The sequence below is a fragment of the Rhinopithecus bieti genome, unplaced genomic scaffold (assembly GCF_001698545.2).
Source record: "Rhinopithecus bieti isolate Rb0 unplaced genomic scaffold, ASM169854v2 scaffold_23303, whole genome shotgun sequence".
NCBI classification, from domain to species: Eukaryota; Metazoa; Chordata; class Mammalia; order Primates; family Cercopithecidae; genus Rhinopithecus; species Rhinopithecus bieti.
In genome coordinates, this window is record NW_016810922.1 from 1245693 (window position 1) to 1262895 (window position 17203).

At 32.2% G+C, this 17203-nt stretch overlaps 1 protein-coding gene across 1 annotated transcript in view; it reads left to right on the top strand.

The window, feature by feature from the left end:
• LOC108542959 (bone morphogenetic protein 5) overlaps positions 1 to 17203 on the top strand; it is a 298304-nt gene that overhangs the window by 250564 nt on the left and 30537 nt on the right. Inside the window, exon 4 of the mRNA XM_017893236.1 lies at positions 6551 to 6699. Within this exon, the coding sequence (XP_017748725.1) occupies positions 6551 to 6699 (149 nt within the window). The remainder of the gene's footprint in view (positions 1 to 6550; positions 6700 to 17203) is intronic.

Genomic DNA, 17203 nt, shown 5'->3' on the forward strand with positions numbered 1-17203 from the left:
TTCCAGTTTAATAGAACCATTGCTACAGACACTGGAGTTAGCATTGTACCATTGGGAATTAAGAGCTCTGGACCAGCATAGCCCAATGTCTTGAGAGTCAGAAGCACAGATTTTGCTAGTTGAATCATGTATAGTGAGTTGAGAGGAACCACTTCCATTTCCACCCATGAGACATCCAGCTATGAGAGAAACAGTCATCCTAGCTATATTAGTTACTGATTTAGATCATATAAAGCTTCCCTGAAGGATATCAGTTCATTCTTGTAAAATATTGGTACTCAACTGGTGGCATAACTGAGTCTTCAAAAGACCATCCTTTTGATGGGCAGCATGGGAAGACTGGTGACTTCCATAAGCATGAGCCCATTTTTTTTTTTTTTATCAGAAGCGATGCAATATGGAATTCCATGAATAAGTGAATAAGGCATTCTGGAAGTTCATGTGTGTTAATTTTGGGGAGAAGCGTCATGGACAAAGAAAGCAAATTCATGTCCAGAGCACCCTTTCCAGAGACAACAAAGTAGTGCCCTTCCAGTACTGAAGTAAGTGTTCCAGTATAATTAGCCAAGCGCAAAGTGGAGATTTATCCCCCTGGAAAATGCTTCTGCAAGGATTTATCGTAGAGATTTGACCTTATGCATTCCTAGAGCTAACCAGTCTATTTAAGTCTGTTGCTCTGCCTCTGAAGCTGGGCTTAAGGTTCACAGGTCAGAGAGTCAGAAAGGAAAGATGCACTGCGGGAAACAAGGACAAAACAGAACCTGTGAAAATAATCTGGAACCCATGAGGACAAGGTAAAATCCCAGATGCACTGATTTCACATCAAACATTCTTGGTCAATTTTTTTTTCTGTCTTATAATGAGAATGCTCCATTTATTCAGCTGACTAGAAAATAGAGGACGTTAACATTTCCAATACTACATGCCTTGTGTGCTACTAGGCCTGTTCACATCCCTGATATGTCTAATTATAAGGAGAACACATTATCATGATATAATGATATAAAATGATATTCCCTTTACTCAAGTAAAATCAAACAAATTAGACAAAGAAGTAGAATGTTTATACACTTGAATTTTTGTGTAAACATAGGTAGATAATGAATACACTTAGACAAAACTAATAGTTTAATATTTTGCATACATATTTTAATTCACGTTATATGAAATTATTAATATAGTATTCCTTGTTTCACTCTCAAAACATATATGACTTTTTCTTCAAACTTATCTCATGTGTCTTTGACATTATGTCTTTATCACTAGAATCACATTTTTAATCATATATCAGTGTTAATAAGTATGTCATCTGCAGCTCTATGTTGTTTGAAAAGTAGAATATTTTTGTGTATTTGTATATGATAATGTCATTGGAAATACTATGCTATCAAAAGTGCAGGAATCCACAGGTTGTATGTGTGTGTGTGTGTGTGTGTGTGTGTGTGTATGTATGTGTATATGTGTGTGTTTGTTGTTCTTTGCTTTTTAGCATTTATTTAACTGGATAAATGTTACATCCACAATGCAGCCTCTGACTCTATTCTTATGTAAGGAAAGGGTACTTTGCTTTGTAAAGTGCGTTCTAAAGTGCTTTTTAAAAAGGTGATGTTTCACTGTGGGGAGGTGTGTGCAAACCTACCCCAAAGTCCCAGGAATCTGACAGGCTGAAGAGAGAGGCTGACAAAACTAGTTTCCTTGGAAGAAATATTTAATAGGAACAGAAGCCATGTCTGTGTCTTGGGCAGCAGCAAGTTGAGATGGTGGATTCCCACACCATTACCCCCAGAACTTGGGCTTATATATCACAGGGGAGAAGGGATGGTTCAGAAGTGAACTGTAGGACAATTGAAGCATGATATCATAAAGGTTGTTTGACCTAAAGGCAGAATTTGTGGTAAGTACCTGCTCTTACACAAGGAAAATAGATAAACAGAAAATATTAGAGGCCTTCCTAGAACAGAAGTTAATCAGAAGCCAATAGAGTGGATTAGCTTTCAAGATGGAGTTGCTTTGGCCTCCACAGGTAAACTTGTCAAGACAGTCAATAGTTGAATTTTTGAAACAACACTCCCAGAAATACTTTCTGATTTTTTTTATGCCTTCTTTTCTCTACTGTTTGGATGAACAGAGGCAAGATGGCGCAAAACATCTACCTCCTCCGTCTCCTTTTCTCCTCCTTCTGTTCCTCTCTTTTTCTTCTCCCCCCTTCTTGTAAATACCAAATTAACACTGATTGAGGTCATTTGAAGGTAATGTGCTTCCCTAAATAATACTTTCCCAAACCTCACAGGTCAAAATGCAGCAATTTAGAGACATTTGTATTATGGCAGACCCTATAAAAAATTGCAGATTTAAGTGTAAAAGATTTAAGATTATGGCAGACCCTATAAAAGATACAGATTTAAGTGTAATTTACCTCTTAACCAGATAGATATTCAAAGTATTGCACTTTGTCTTGATCAAACCTTTTAAGGCAGGGATTATCATACCATTTTTAATATATAGGGAAACTGAGGCTGAGGAATTCCTTAATTGTTCAAGATCTGTCTGATCTCCAAATCTTTATAGCACTACATTGATATTGATAAAAAGATGATAAATGTTAATTTCTTAGCCACATAGCTTCAATTTTCTCATTCTACTAATTAGCATTTTCGGTTGAGTTATGCTAATGGTAACTTAAATTCTGCTGAATTTTGGTTCCTGCTGCTTAGTCTTTAGTGTAGTGTCCTTCCGGTATTTTAAGATTCTCAAGGTATGTTTGCAAAACTCTTTCTTCTTTCACTAAAATAAAAGGCACTCATGCAAGTAAATATACACAAACACACCAGTAGCCCATGTTTAACTAGACATGTTTAAACTTCTGGTCATGATGAGTCAGACCTGCTCAAATGTATTTGTATTGACTATAAATGTATGCATATATTATATATTATTCACCTTTGAGTAGCTAAACTTAATATTCCTAAATATTTCATATCTGATAAGTTTATCTGATACTACAAATCTAACTTTATCTGTTAAACATGACTTTGTGTTTAACAATGACATGAGTTTATTAACTATATAGGAAGTTATTATACTGATCTATATCGTACTCAAGATGAACAATGAAATTTTACCTGAAAAAGAAAAATGCAAATTTTAGTCATGATGATTTCTATTAATGTAAATTTACTTTCACATATTTGTTTTTGAAAACCTCTCAATCTTGATAAGTACTATGTTGTCAATACAGATAGACTATTCACCTCCAGGAATATTTACATCCCTGCCTTAAAACCCACTTTATTAGTGTTGTGTATTAGTATTAGTGTTATGGGTTGGATTGTGCCCTCTTCCCCATATGCTGAAGTCCTAGCCTCCAGTAACTCAGATTGTGACCTTATTTGGACATAGGGTCTTTGCAAAGGCAGTTGACCTAAAAAGTGAGGTCAGTAGAATGAATCCTAACCCAATATGACTTGTTCTTATGAAAAGAGGAAATTTAGACACAAAGACATGCATAGGAGGAAAGATGATGAGAAGGGATACAATCAAGGGATACAATGGATGATGAGAAGACAACAATCTATGAGCCAAGGAGAGAGCCTGGAACAGATCTTTTCCTCCAGTTTCAGAAAGAACCGACCCTGCTGACACCTTGATTTTGGAATTCTAGCCTCTAGAAATGGGAGAAAATCAATTGCAAACTCTAGCCTGGTATTTTGTTATAACAGCCTTAGAAAGCAATCACAAACACCATTCTGAAATATTTGCTTATGTACATTCATGTAAATGGGCTTTTTCTTTGCTACAGTGTAGGCTTTAATTTTAAGTATTATAACTGCACCTTAAAGGATTTATGGAATTATTTTGCTACAAATAAATGTGTTTTTTCTATATACATGTATTCTGTCTATTGCACCGTTCTTAAATGCATTACTATTTAAAATGTTCTTTTATTGGATATTGTAAGAATCTCTTTTAAAAAGTTAAGTAAAACTGGTGAGGCAGGCAACTTTAACAAGTTTATTTTATACTGTTCATGGGAAATACTTAGGATATTTTACTATTCCCGGCAGTATAAGTGCCATATTTTAGTGGAGAAATTTTATACTTCAAAAGAAATCCCCTCTAACATTCTACAGAATGGGGTTGGGGGAACTTGTTTTTAAGAAACTGCTATGAAAGGGGCTGTATGAGTAAAAATTACAGAATTATTACTGCTGTGTTTATTAGTCATAGTCTTGATTCTCATCAAGCATATTCTGTTGTCTATAGGTAATGCAGGAGAGCTTCGTATATGTAAAGGAGAAATTAAAGAAATTGTCGGTCACAAGTAAAATAGTTTTGACCATTAATAGAAAACTGTGCACTTATGAAATCAATTGAACTTTCATAACTTTTCAGAGGTGAACTAGAAATATGTGGCTCTTTTTAGACTATACCACTTCATCTTGCTAGATTTACTTTCCAATTAATTTGCAATTTGCATCCCTGAAATTTAGATATTTAAGCCATACGTGATGTTTTTTCTAAATATATACATTAAAACTGGAACTGTTTCCTTCATAGACATGCTGGAAAGTTTTGGGATTTGAACATGGAGAGTTTGGGGAATTTTTTCTTTTCCTGAAGAGATAGCACAATTTAAAAATAATAGAAAATATCATTGAAATGACTACCAAAAGAAATTTGTTAATTTTGTTTCTGAAAATTTACCTCCTTGTTCTTTTTTGTTTTCAATGTCTTTATTCATATCATGCCAAAGGATGACATTATGAGCCCTGCAGAATTGATTAGGACATGTTTGCCATACTTCAAATGAAAGCAGACCTGAAATCAGTGTAGCACTCAAGTATTTCCCAAGGTACAGGGTGACTGCTCCTGTTTAAGAAGTGAGCAGTGTAAATGAGTTAATTCCAAGATTAAGGTCTCAGAGATATTTACCAAATATCTCAAAACTTTAAGACAATTCTTACTTTCTTATATGCTTATTTGGAGGATTTTTCAATTTAGGAGGAAGAGGAAGAATTTAACTGACATGCTATCACACTGGGACTATAAAGGGTTGTACACATTCTAGTGAGAACTAAAGGAATCATTTTATTGCTTTGTACGACATGCTTGTCATATATCTGCAGTATCTAAAACTGAATCCTATATAAAAAAAAGTGTTTCAAACCTTCCTTTGGTAAACACTATGACTGTAATTGTGAAAAGATGATAAAACATTAGATTATTTAGATGATTTCATTATATTACATTTACTTGAATTTCTCTAGATTAATAGAAAAAAAGTACAAATCTAGTTAGGAAACAAAGATGTAGTTTCTAAGATACTGACACATTTTTTAACTTCATTTTGTTAAAACAGTTCAATTTTAATTTTAGAGTATTTTCTTTAAAAGTATGATTTATTAAAATGTGTTTTCACATTTTGTAAGCCACCCTTAAAGTGACTTCTATGATGTATGTGTTTTCACGTTTTGTGAGCCACCCTTAAAGTGACTTCTATGATGTATACAGACAGAAAATGCAGTAAAATAGTATTTAACGTAGCTTATTATGAATAGCTCTGTTGTTTTCTATACAAATAATATGCTCTTAAATAGATTCAGTACAATATCAAAGGTCATAAAATGCATAAGGGTGTTATTTCTACTCTACCTTGAGGGAGATACAGTGTTTTACAGTTAACCTATTTGAGCCTGAATTTTATCAATATAAAGGAGCTGTTGTAAAGATTAAATGTCACAAATAGGTAATTTTAGCTCAGAGACTGCCTGTAGTAAGAGAATAATAAATTATTCATTATAATTCAACAAATGTTTATACATTTGTAAATATAGTGCTAAAATTAAGATTCAAAAATACAAGTATAAATGTTAATAACAGTAACACTGTGCAGATTATTCTAAAATACATAAGTTCATATTCATAGCCATTACTGTCCCAAGGGGACTTAAGCTTGCAAAAGATATTAACAAAAGTTCTCGTAGATTGTACCATTCAACTCATGGGATTTATCCCTTAAACCAGTGGCGCACTCTGTAATCCTATCTTGGTGTTTGGTATCCATAAAATAATTATATAATAAAAATAGAAAAACTATTAGAAAACTCTTTCTAAAACAGATGATTACATTACATCCTGCCTGTGTTCCATTCATTTGAGAATTCACATTCATCCAAACTGGAACAGCTACTTTCATTTGTCTCTATTCAGTTTAATCCTTTGTTTTGAGGACTACTTACAGATGGTGGTTACCAGGAACGCTGATGAGCAGAGATCAAATTAAGAGCACTAAGTCAGTTTATAAAGGCCAGTGAAAAGCAGGAAAATGGAAATTACTTTTAGATAGAGATTACTAATCTGTACCAGGTTTGGTTGGGAGCCTAGTAACAAAGGGTTTTGTGTCTTATTACTCATCATTTGAGTCACTTGTTCTCCTTGTTCTTTAACTTGTGTTATTTTACAGACTGCTTTTGTAATGTTTTCACTTAAGTCTAGGAAATAATGATCTTCATTTAAACCTTTAACTTTTTTTGTTGTTCTTTTCTTTTAGGGATGCAGATCTGTTCTTGTTAGACACAAGAAAGGCCCAAGCTTTAGATGTGGGTTGGCTTGTCTTTGATATCACTGTGACCAGCAATCATTGGGTGATTAATCCACAGAACAATTTGGGCTTACAGCTCTGTGCAGAAACAGGGGATGGTAAGCACTGAATTTTATATATTTTTTGTGAAGCTTGTTTGACACATTGAGAGTTACTGTTTTTTATGTGATGTAACCAATATATGTTTTATATTTATGATGTCCAAGACAGCACATTCCATAGCGTAGTGCAAAACTATATTAGTTAGTTAATCAACTTAGAAACACATTTATCCAATACATTTATTGTCAGGCTCTGGGGTGGGAGGTAAAGAAGATGTAGGTGCTGCTACTGCTCTCCAGGGATTTTTAGTCTAGTGTTGAAGACCTGTATATGTAAGTTAAGTAGCACTACTCTAATACAACAATACCAAAAGAAAGATATATATAAAGTGATATCGATCTTTATCTTGATTGTAGTGGTGGTTACACAACTATATAATTTGTAAAAATTTATAGAACTGTACATCAAATAAGAATAAATATTACTATATGCAAATTATGTCTTAAAGCTTGACTAAAACAAGGATAAACATGTATCAAAAGAGACACTAGGGAGGTAAAGGAGCTACCAATAATACGAAGTGGGAGAGAGAATGGGGATGGAATGAGTCACACAAAACTGCAGAAAAATAATACCAAGTTAGTTCCTTACCTATTGCAATGTTTGATCAAAGACTACTGCTCCAGAATTACCTGTGGAAGGGTCTGTAGGAAATCTTTACTTTTGAGAAGGTCCAGAAGTAATTCTTGTGCTCACAAGTGTTTATTGGGCACCTACTATATGCTGTGCTCTTGTCGAGATTCTGGAGATATAAAAGTGAGCCAATGCAGATGGCTTTATGAGACTTGGCTTTAAGAGACTTTATGAGTGATATACGAGTTAGTATTAACACAGTAGTATTACTGAATGTATATCACAGCACACTGAGGAGTTCAATGGATCTGTGAACATAGGATGGTGACTAGATTTGAATTATAATCTGAAATACAAAGATGTGATTGGGGAAGAAGTTGGGGGGCAGGCAATTCAGACACATGGAACTGAATTTGCAGACTGTGGCGATGGTGACACTGGCATATTTGCTCAGAAGACTCAGAAAGCCTAGGCCAATATATTCAGAACTTTGTTGCCCTTTGATCACGCAAAGTTCAAACACTCTAAACTCAAATCTAGCCTTTCAGGTAATTTAAAATTATATTTGTCATGATAGGAGGATAATACATAATTTAATGGTGTCCTATCTTTAAATACTTAATGTTTAATTTTAAATATTTATAAAAAACATCATGGAGATCTACATTGAGCTGTTATTTTCTACCCCAAAAATGTTATCAACAGGGACAGGGAGGATAATTTTTAAAAAGATCGTTAATAAGAGAACGTATCATATTTAAGGTTCACTGCTTCTAGTTGTCACAGAATCAGGCAAGAAAAACATTAGGCCTACAGTCTGCCTCCCTCATTTTTCCTTGCTGTGTTACACAAAAGCCTTGTTTAATAAACCACTGAGGTAAGTAAAAGTTGTGCCTGTCTTGGATCTTTTTCAAGGAGATTTATTGCTATAAATACTTAAGACTTCATTATGGCGTTGTTTTACCTGCAGCCAGTTTCACACCTGTGGGTAATACCATGGCCGATGCTGTGATTGCAAAGATTATGTATATGAAATGAAGTTCATACACAAATTGAATATATGAAAGGGTTAGTCTAGTGAATGTGTTATGGGTCTCAAATCTTGATCTAGGAAAAGAAAGTTCTTATTGAAAGTGTCATAGGCAAAGTTTCAGACCTTTCCTCTGCTGTCAAATCCAGAATTTTCTGTAGCTTTTAATTACAATGGCTGAATTTTCATAAATAATTCAAATATTCTGGATTATAGGTTAGAGTCCAATTATGGCTTTAAGATTATCAATAAAGAATCCTCAGAGTTCAAGCATTATAAATGTAGACTGAGTAAAGCACAAATTTAAATAATCTTCTAAGAATTGTTACAGTGTTAAGCTGCTGTACATTTATGGTCAGAAATGTGACTGGGAAATTGGCAGTGGGGAGGTAAGCCAATCGTTCCTTCCCTGGTATGTGGCCCTAACAAGAAAAATGAAATTAGTGGTATGTGCTTCTCCCACTCTCCTCTTTGGAGATATGCTTGAAATGTCTAACTAAACAAATCAAGAAATCTATGAAATATGATCAGCCTGTTTCCTTTTAATTTCCATCTTCCCTCATGCTCCACATGGATTTTCTAAAGTTTCTCTTTTTTTTTTGTTACCCCCACTGTTACATTGTATTGGTTCTCTCTCATACTATTTCCATTATTTAATGTTGTATTCAGTTTATCTTTTTCTCTTTGAGAACTAGTCTGTATTTTGACTTTCCCTTTCTCTCTGATTAATTTTCTCTTATATTGCATGGGTAATTTGACTTTAAATTACTAGTGTGTTAGTTTTTAGCCTAGAGTAAACTAATGTTTTACTCCTTTAAAAGGTTTCCAAATTCTATATTTAAGAGTTAGATTTGAGATATGCAGCCTTTTGTTGCTTTTCTTTATCTCTCTGATATTGTCTAACTTGAAGAATTTTCAGATGGTTAAACATGCTAGGCTAGCTGGCTTTTTGCTTTTAGGCAATACTTAACACAGATTTTAACCAGAAGTGGAGCAGATAGGGCCTTGGGAAAGCAACTGATTCTCCTGGCACCTTAGTTTTATTAACTGCAACCTTATGGAGAATATACATGTGACATTTCCTTGTAAATATGAATAACCAGATGCTTCAGCTTATTACAGCTTCACTCATTACCACTGCTGATGTTCTCAGTGTTACGTTGCTTCAGAGCAGACAGACCATCTTTTATTTTCAATAATATATTCCGAATGTTTTCTTCTAAGCAAAAGGAGTTGAAAATCATGAAAGGATGATACTCAGGATAGTCTGCTTTCAAATTCATTTGTAAACTGTTATTCATTTATCCATTTGTCCAACATACAATTATTGAGTATCTGTGCATGCAAGGCAAAAGCATATCACCTAAGAGAAAGATATAGGTAGCTAATTTTAGAAAGAACAAAGTGCCCTAATACTGAAAAATAGTGATACAACAAAGACACCATGGGAAAGCAGAACATACATGGCTAAAGACACCTGGGATGGAGCCGGGTAGAGGTGCCTTGAAACTGGGTCAGCAGTTAGGATCCTAAGAAATACAGATGAAGAGGAAGGGAAGTCATGGAAGTATGGGAAGTGATGGTGAGGACAGGATAATTCACTCCTGGATGAAGAAACAGTAAGTAGATGCACACCATGTCAAAATGGCATGGTATTTTCTGGAAAAATTCAACAGTCCAGGATTGGCTAGAACAACTTTTATGTATAAAATGTAATTGCAGATGCTATTAGGCAAGTGATCTGTAAACAAATCATGTAAGGAATATGAAATCTAAATTAAATGTAATATCCTCTTGTAGCTTGATCGTGAGCCATAAAAAAGAACTAAACTTATTACTTTAATCAATCACAGTAACACCACCGTGATTACAGGTTTGAATGAATGTCAGTTTCATGAGGTCATGGGACATGTATCACTCATTCGCACTTGTACTCTCAGTGCGTGGCACAAGAGTGGCAGGTCGTATGTATTGAAGATGTCTTGAATGGTAATTGTGTGAGTTTGTAATTAAAAGGCTCTTGTAGTTCACTTGCCACTGAACATGTTCCTTTTAAGAAAACATTCCAAACTGAGTTTTGGATTATTAGTAACTAAACCAGTTTAATGCAACATAGGAGCAGAATTTTGTAGAGCAAACCACAGTACAGAAGTTAAATAGTTTAAATCATAAGGAAAGGAAAGTCAGTGATGTGTATTATTAAATTTTGTTTAGCCTGTCCCTGTGAAAAAAATACCAAAAAGGTCTAAATATATTTTGGGAATCAAAAGGCTGCTGAAATCAAAAGTAGCATTTTGATTCCTCAGAGAGCCTGTGGAAATTATGTCAGTTTATGCAATACTCTTTTTAGAAATTTGACAAATGAACTGCAGTGGATTTGGCAAGAGCGTTCAAGAATATTTTATTATTTTTCATGCTGATAATTATCAGAGCTCCATATGTTTATTTCAGCAAAATAATACAAACATATGAGTAAGCAAATGAAAAAAATATATTGCTGCTTCTTAATGGCAAAATTTAGAGATTCCAGACAAGATGTTATATCCAGTTTTACAAAATTGGTTTTAAAGTTCTCAAGCACTTTCTCATGGTGGTTAATAAACCTCTATGATAAAATAAATTCTATTTTGTTTTAATAGCAAACGGGTAGACTTAAATCTGTCCTAAATTATTGTAAGATTTCCAGTTCTCTACATTATAATGATACATTAATTAACTGACATACTAGGTCTTTATTGACATTGCTAATAAATCTACAGTAATGATTTTTCCTACACACATATGCACATAGTTTGTTACACAGATAGCAATTTAGTCTAACTTTAAAGACTTGAGTTTTCCCCCCAAACACTATGATTTTCCATTGTTTGATGCTTTATATAGTTTAAGCCTTCCAAGTAGATTAATTCTTTTTTTCAAACTTGGGTTTATAGAATAATTTAGAGATGGAAAACAAAGATAGTATTTTTGGGTTTATTAGAATGTCTCTTAAAAAGCCCTATGTTTTCAGACATTTTCAGTTTGGCAATACTCAGAATGAATTTTGCCAGTGACTTTTTTTCTTTCTATTCAAACTTGCTTATATATCAAGAAAAATTCAATCCATATGTTTCTGATTCATTTGTATTCAAGTCATCAAAATGTTGTTTTGTCAGAGAGTTGTTTAATGTCCAAGAAACATTATAAGGTTATTTTTTAGAAGTAGGACTCTAAAAGCCATTTTGAAAACAAAGTCATAGCGTAATTTTCAACCACATCAAGGTAAGACTTTAGGTTTAAAGTCAGAAAGTTTAAAGTTTCACTAAATTCTGTACCAAATCAAAAAAAAAAAAAAGATTTCAGAGGTATTAAACTGTCAAATTACATTATAACTGATACTTAAATGTAAAATAAAGAAACTTACTGCTTACAGTAACTTAGAATTTAAAGTTTTGATATTTAATTTAAATGAGGATAAATGAACAGATAACTACATTCTGGAAATAAACATTTTAAAAAGAAATCATTAGGAAAACTAGATTAAAATCTGGGATCTGACAAAATATTTACCATTTTAGCTATTGCATCAATAAAATGAGTGTGATAGTAATTACCTTACAAGGAATGTGAAGTTGTATTAGATGATAGTAGCTGGCATGTGATAGGGCACAAATAAAGGTCTGTATGATAAATTGGACTAGAGATTGTACAGACTTTTCACTTACATTAGCTCTGGTTATCACTCCTTTAACTTGGGACTAGTTCTTTTATTGTGGAGGTTTTACAGATTATTTAAATAAATTTTAGATAAATTCACAAGTGATAGTCCACAGGAAAAAGGTCAGATTGATATATATTCTGAAACTTTGAGTTGACAGCAGAGTATATAGGCAGTAATGTTATTAAGCTCATGTTTAATAATATTGGTTGAAAAAATAATTACTGGTAAGAAACTTTTAACCTGTTTCAATCTAGGGTATGAAGTCAATAGAAATGAACACTCAGACATATGTATCATGATCAATTGATGCTTATATTAGTTGGCATCAACCAATGATTGATGCTTATATTCATACACATCACAGAATATTAAATTATTAGTATTTAATATGGTAGTTTTTTGAGACCCATTTTGTTCTTAGAAAATAACATATTTTGGAGATTACTAATTTCATCAATGAAAATAAGGGAAACAAGGTTCTTGTAACCCAATAGGATTATGTATGGGACTAATTTATTAAAGGCTAGCCAACATTAGCATAAAAAACTCCTGTTTAAAAATGCCTCAGGACAAATTACTAGTATTTGAGTTAGTAAACCTATTAGGTAAGCATTAAACAGTAGAATGGATTCTAACAACAATAACTGAATTTATAAGCAGGATTTTAATGTTCACAAAACACAAGATCAAATAAATATTAGTAGTCTTTGATAAAGAGTAGAGTCCAATGGTCCCTAATACCTGTTGTGCTGATGTTTATAGCAAACCACATAAAATCTCCACCATATAAATGGTATTTCCCAGGAAATGATCGGAGAGCTGAGATTTGAGATTCTGAGATTTAGACTTTAGAAAATCAGAGATTTTCTAAAAGTACCAACAGTTTAATCCTCTTTCATTTTCACCAATATTATTCTGCAAACTTCAAATGAAGTATTTTGTTATCAGGACAATTAACTTGAAAGTGGGTAATTTTACATTTCGTTATGCAGGATGTTGCTCTGTTCTCTCCTTTTCAACCTGTGATAATTTTGGTTGTAGTTATTCATTCCCAGTAATTGACAACTGTTACAGCTATGTTAACAAAGAACAGGATTCATCTTTTTCTACAACCTTGGGTTGTTTTTCATTCCTACCTGCATAGTAATTTAACATACTGATAACATTTCTTTTCCAAATTAAAATATCCAGTAATACCGCCTAAATGTATTCTGTTAAAATAAGTTTTTCCAAAATTGCCACGTCTTTTGAATTGCAGTATATTCCTAATTAGAAACATATATTCCAGTATCTAAAGTCCACATGTGATTATATATTAAACAAAGGTATAATTTGCAACTGAATATTCTTTTATGTTTATAAAATTTAAGTGTATTTGTGTGAGAAATGCAGAGTTCTTAATATAATATCTACTTAAATTTAATAAGTCCTAGAATCTGCTATTTTTAAGTGGAAGTATCTGGCTAAGTTTGTTGTGTTATTCTTCGTATCCCTAAGAGAGTTATTTTTACCTCAGGGAAAGAACTCAAAATTAAGCCTCTGTGTTGTCAGAGGTTTAATTTATCTGTGTCAAAGGTTAGATGATCTATATGGCTGGGTAATCTGAATATCAGCTGACAGTGCTAATAAGTAGCAGAAGAAATTCTGAGATCAAGGGTGATATTTTTCTTTTTCTCCTGCTGTTTTGACTACAGTTTCTCATTATTATTTATCTAAGTTCAAAAAGTTGAATTATGTCCACTTATCTGAGGATCTTTTAAACATTCTAAGATTTGATAATATTTCCTTCTCTTATCTGAATCTTATCTTTTGAAGTAATTAAGTCATTTTTGTTCATAAAACCATATGGCTCCCCTTTTGCTGACTTTATGGTGATGACAATTGGTTTTAAATAAATAAATGAGAGAGTATCTATATCCAAGACACTGAATCACATATCTTGCTAGAGGTTCTGAAAGGAAAAAAGAACATATACACTTATGATTTGCTCTAGATAAATATTGTTACAAATAAGTAGTTCTTTGTGTATTGTCTAATATTTAAGGATAATTAGATATTGACTTCCGGATTAATATTTAAGAATAAATTAGGAGGACAGCAGAAGAATAGTTATCTTCCAGTGCCTGAAAAAATGAAATTAATAAATAAAATTGAACTTTTACTCTACAGTCCACAAGTTAAATCAATGTGCATAAAAGGCAAACTGAGGGCTCTTTACAAAAGACAAAAAACCCTGAATAATGGAAGCCAATGGCCATAGAATTGTTCATTCCATGAAGAATAAGCTCTATGTGACTTGAAGAATTCACTATTTAGTTGACTTCTTGTCTAGGAATTATACTGCATAATATACATTTTTAGGTAATTTCTACAGTCACAACCTTGCTGCATCATATAATGGTAAACCAATTGTAATATTTAAGCATATATTTATACTTTAAGCATTATATTCATGTATATAAAAATACTATATGTAGAGAGGGTACAGTGAATGGAAATGCATTGTCTTAGATGAGGCTGGTATTAAATAATTATATTCAAACCCCAACTTAAGATATTGTGTAAAACCAGTGATGGAGAAACTGGTAAAGAGAAGCGAGAAAGCTAGGCGTGTTTTTCTGTGTGCATGCATGTGTGTATAGATATGGAATACCCAGGCATATACGCAATCTCAAGTAATGTGTTAGGGATCAAATATAAATTCATAGTTGAAAATCTATAATTATTAAGATTTCTAGATAGTTCTTCTTATAGCATTTAGCAGGATTGTATTTTCTTTTTAAGTGCCATACTAAATGTTCTAGTATCATAGCAAAACATAAAACTCAATCTAAAGTTTTCCATAACATTTTAGAGTGGCTTCTACTTCTATCAAATTTTTTCATGAAATTTCAAAACATCAAAACATAAATTATCTATGGCCATGTGTTACTTTTCTGAAAATAGTTTTTTTTTTTTTTTTTTTTTTTTTTTTTTTTTTTTAAATAAAAATGCAAGCCTTGGAGAAATATTTAAAAGATGTGCTAAGAGAAAACAAACTATGTTGATCATTTTAAATCTGAATGTTTAGCAAAAGTGTCATTGAGAATCCCTGTTACATTTATGGTAAAAAATGACTTAGATTCTAACTGAAATATATGACATAGAATATCCCTTGGGGTTTTGAAATCAGTAATTTGTTAATTTTCCAACCCATGTTAGCTTGACCCATGGGTTTTCTAACTCGCGTAAATGTCTAAAGAATGGAGAAAACATAAAATCTTCCCTGTTAATGCTTTTAGTTTTTGTCAATTTGCCCACTGCATAAAAATGAGCAAAATCTTTAATATGTTTTCATGGCAAGGAGAACTGAACGTAAATAATGGAATCACTGTTTAAATTTCTAGCTTGCTTCAACCCAAAATATCTCGTTAAATCTCTTATTAGCCATATACATTTTCAATAAAATGTACTCCATGTATTTCAAACTCATTCTTCTATCAACTTAAATTTTCTGTCTACACAGATATCCTCTTTTTTATACACTGATTTTCAGCAATACATTTTACCAATATCAAACTTTGTTCTTTATGCTAATATTTAGTAATTTTTGAATTACTACTGTAATCCAAGGTTTTAACCCTTTCTAGGTATATCTTTAATCATTTTCAGTAAGAAATTTAATACCATGCATTTCCTGTAATGGACAACTGAAATCAAATAAATACCATTAGTGGAAACTAACATTTGCTGAGAGCTTACTCCAGTGTTAAGCCATTTTCCTAGCTCTTTAAGTGAAAATATCTAACTTCTTCTTAACCCATTTTGTTAACATGGAGTAAAGTATGCTTAAGAGTAAATCTAAAAATGATTTTGATTTCAGGGCCCCCAGCCCTCTTACAAGTTATATTATTCTTTTATAAATTCTGAACTGAAAAATTAATTGTATGTTGTTATAATTTCCAAATAAAACAATTGTTTTTTTTTTTATTAAAAAAATGATTATTATGGGACAGAATTGAATTTTGCTGTATGCTGTTGGGAATTATTTTTTGGGTTTTATATTTTTCTCTCCTGGAGTTTAATTTGTGATGTGCCGACCAATATGTAACAGTAATTCTATCATATTTTTTATTTTCTAAATCAATCTCTTAAAATTTTTGTCTCTTTATGTATTTATAGTTAATTTGATAAATAAATAAATCGGAAAAGGAGAAAAAGAAACTTTTCTTCCTGCCGATGAATTCACATTCAATGTAATTTAGTCCAAATTAAAATATATTTATTTAGAAACTTGATAATGAACCCTCTCTTCTTAATTTAGTCTTGTATGATGATTCATAGGCAGAAAATAATTTTCTTTATAAATAGATATTGATTATAGAATATATTCAATAATAAATTGAAAGACCAAATTTTGCCGTTTAATCATGTCCATTCTAAAAACAATATTTTAAAACTAGTCTTTTTTTCTCTTGAAGATTTGCATCTCTTTATTATGTCCTCTTAGGATAATTACATAGTAGTAAACATTTTAAAAAGAATAATATATGAAACATTTGGCATAGTCTAGTTAGTTCTCTTCTTCAAGTCCCAAAGAAGGTAACATTTGTAAATTGAGACTTGCAGGTTTGATCATACTTAAGAATATCTTAACGTATTTGGCAGATCACAATAACTTAATTCAGAAGTGTTAGCTTTTAGTTTAGTTTATATATATTTGAATGAGAGCCACATGGTTAACATAGTTTGCTTATCCAAAGTTTAGCATCACAACTAAAAAACATACATGAAAAAAGGTTTTAAAATTATTGACTTAAAGTAAGCAGTGACAAACAGGGAGTTAGTTGTGGTTCACTATCTAGCAAAATATATATTTTACTAATTTTTAAGATTTCTTTTAATGCAAAGGGGTTCAGAAGTACTTGGCTACGTCTGTATTTCTGTTTTTGATTTTTCCCTAATTCAGAACAGTAACTATGGAGTACCAGTCTTACCAAACAAATGCCAAAGTCAGAAACATACTTCAGTTTTTGTTGTTTGTTACATTTTCTCTTCTAGACTCTGTAGCTAAACTAATCATCTGTGAGGTATTTTCATGTTAATATCAATTTAGGGTCATGAAAAATATAAAATATTACTTATTGTCATCATACACTGGAGTTGACCCTTTCTCTTCTTTTCTTTTCTTTTTTTTTCTTTTTTTTTTTTTTTTTTT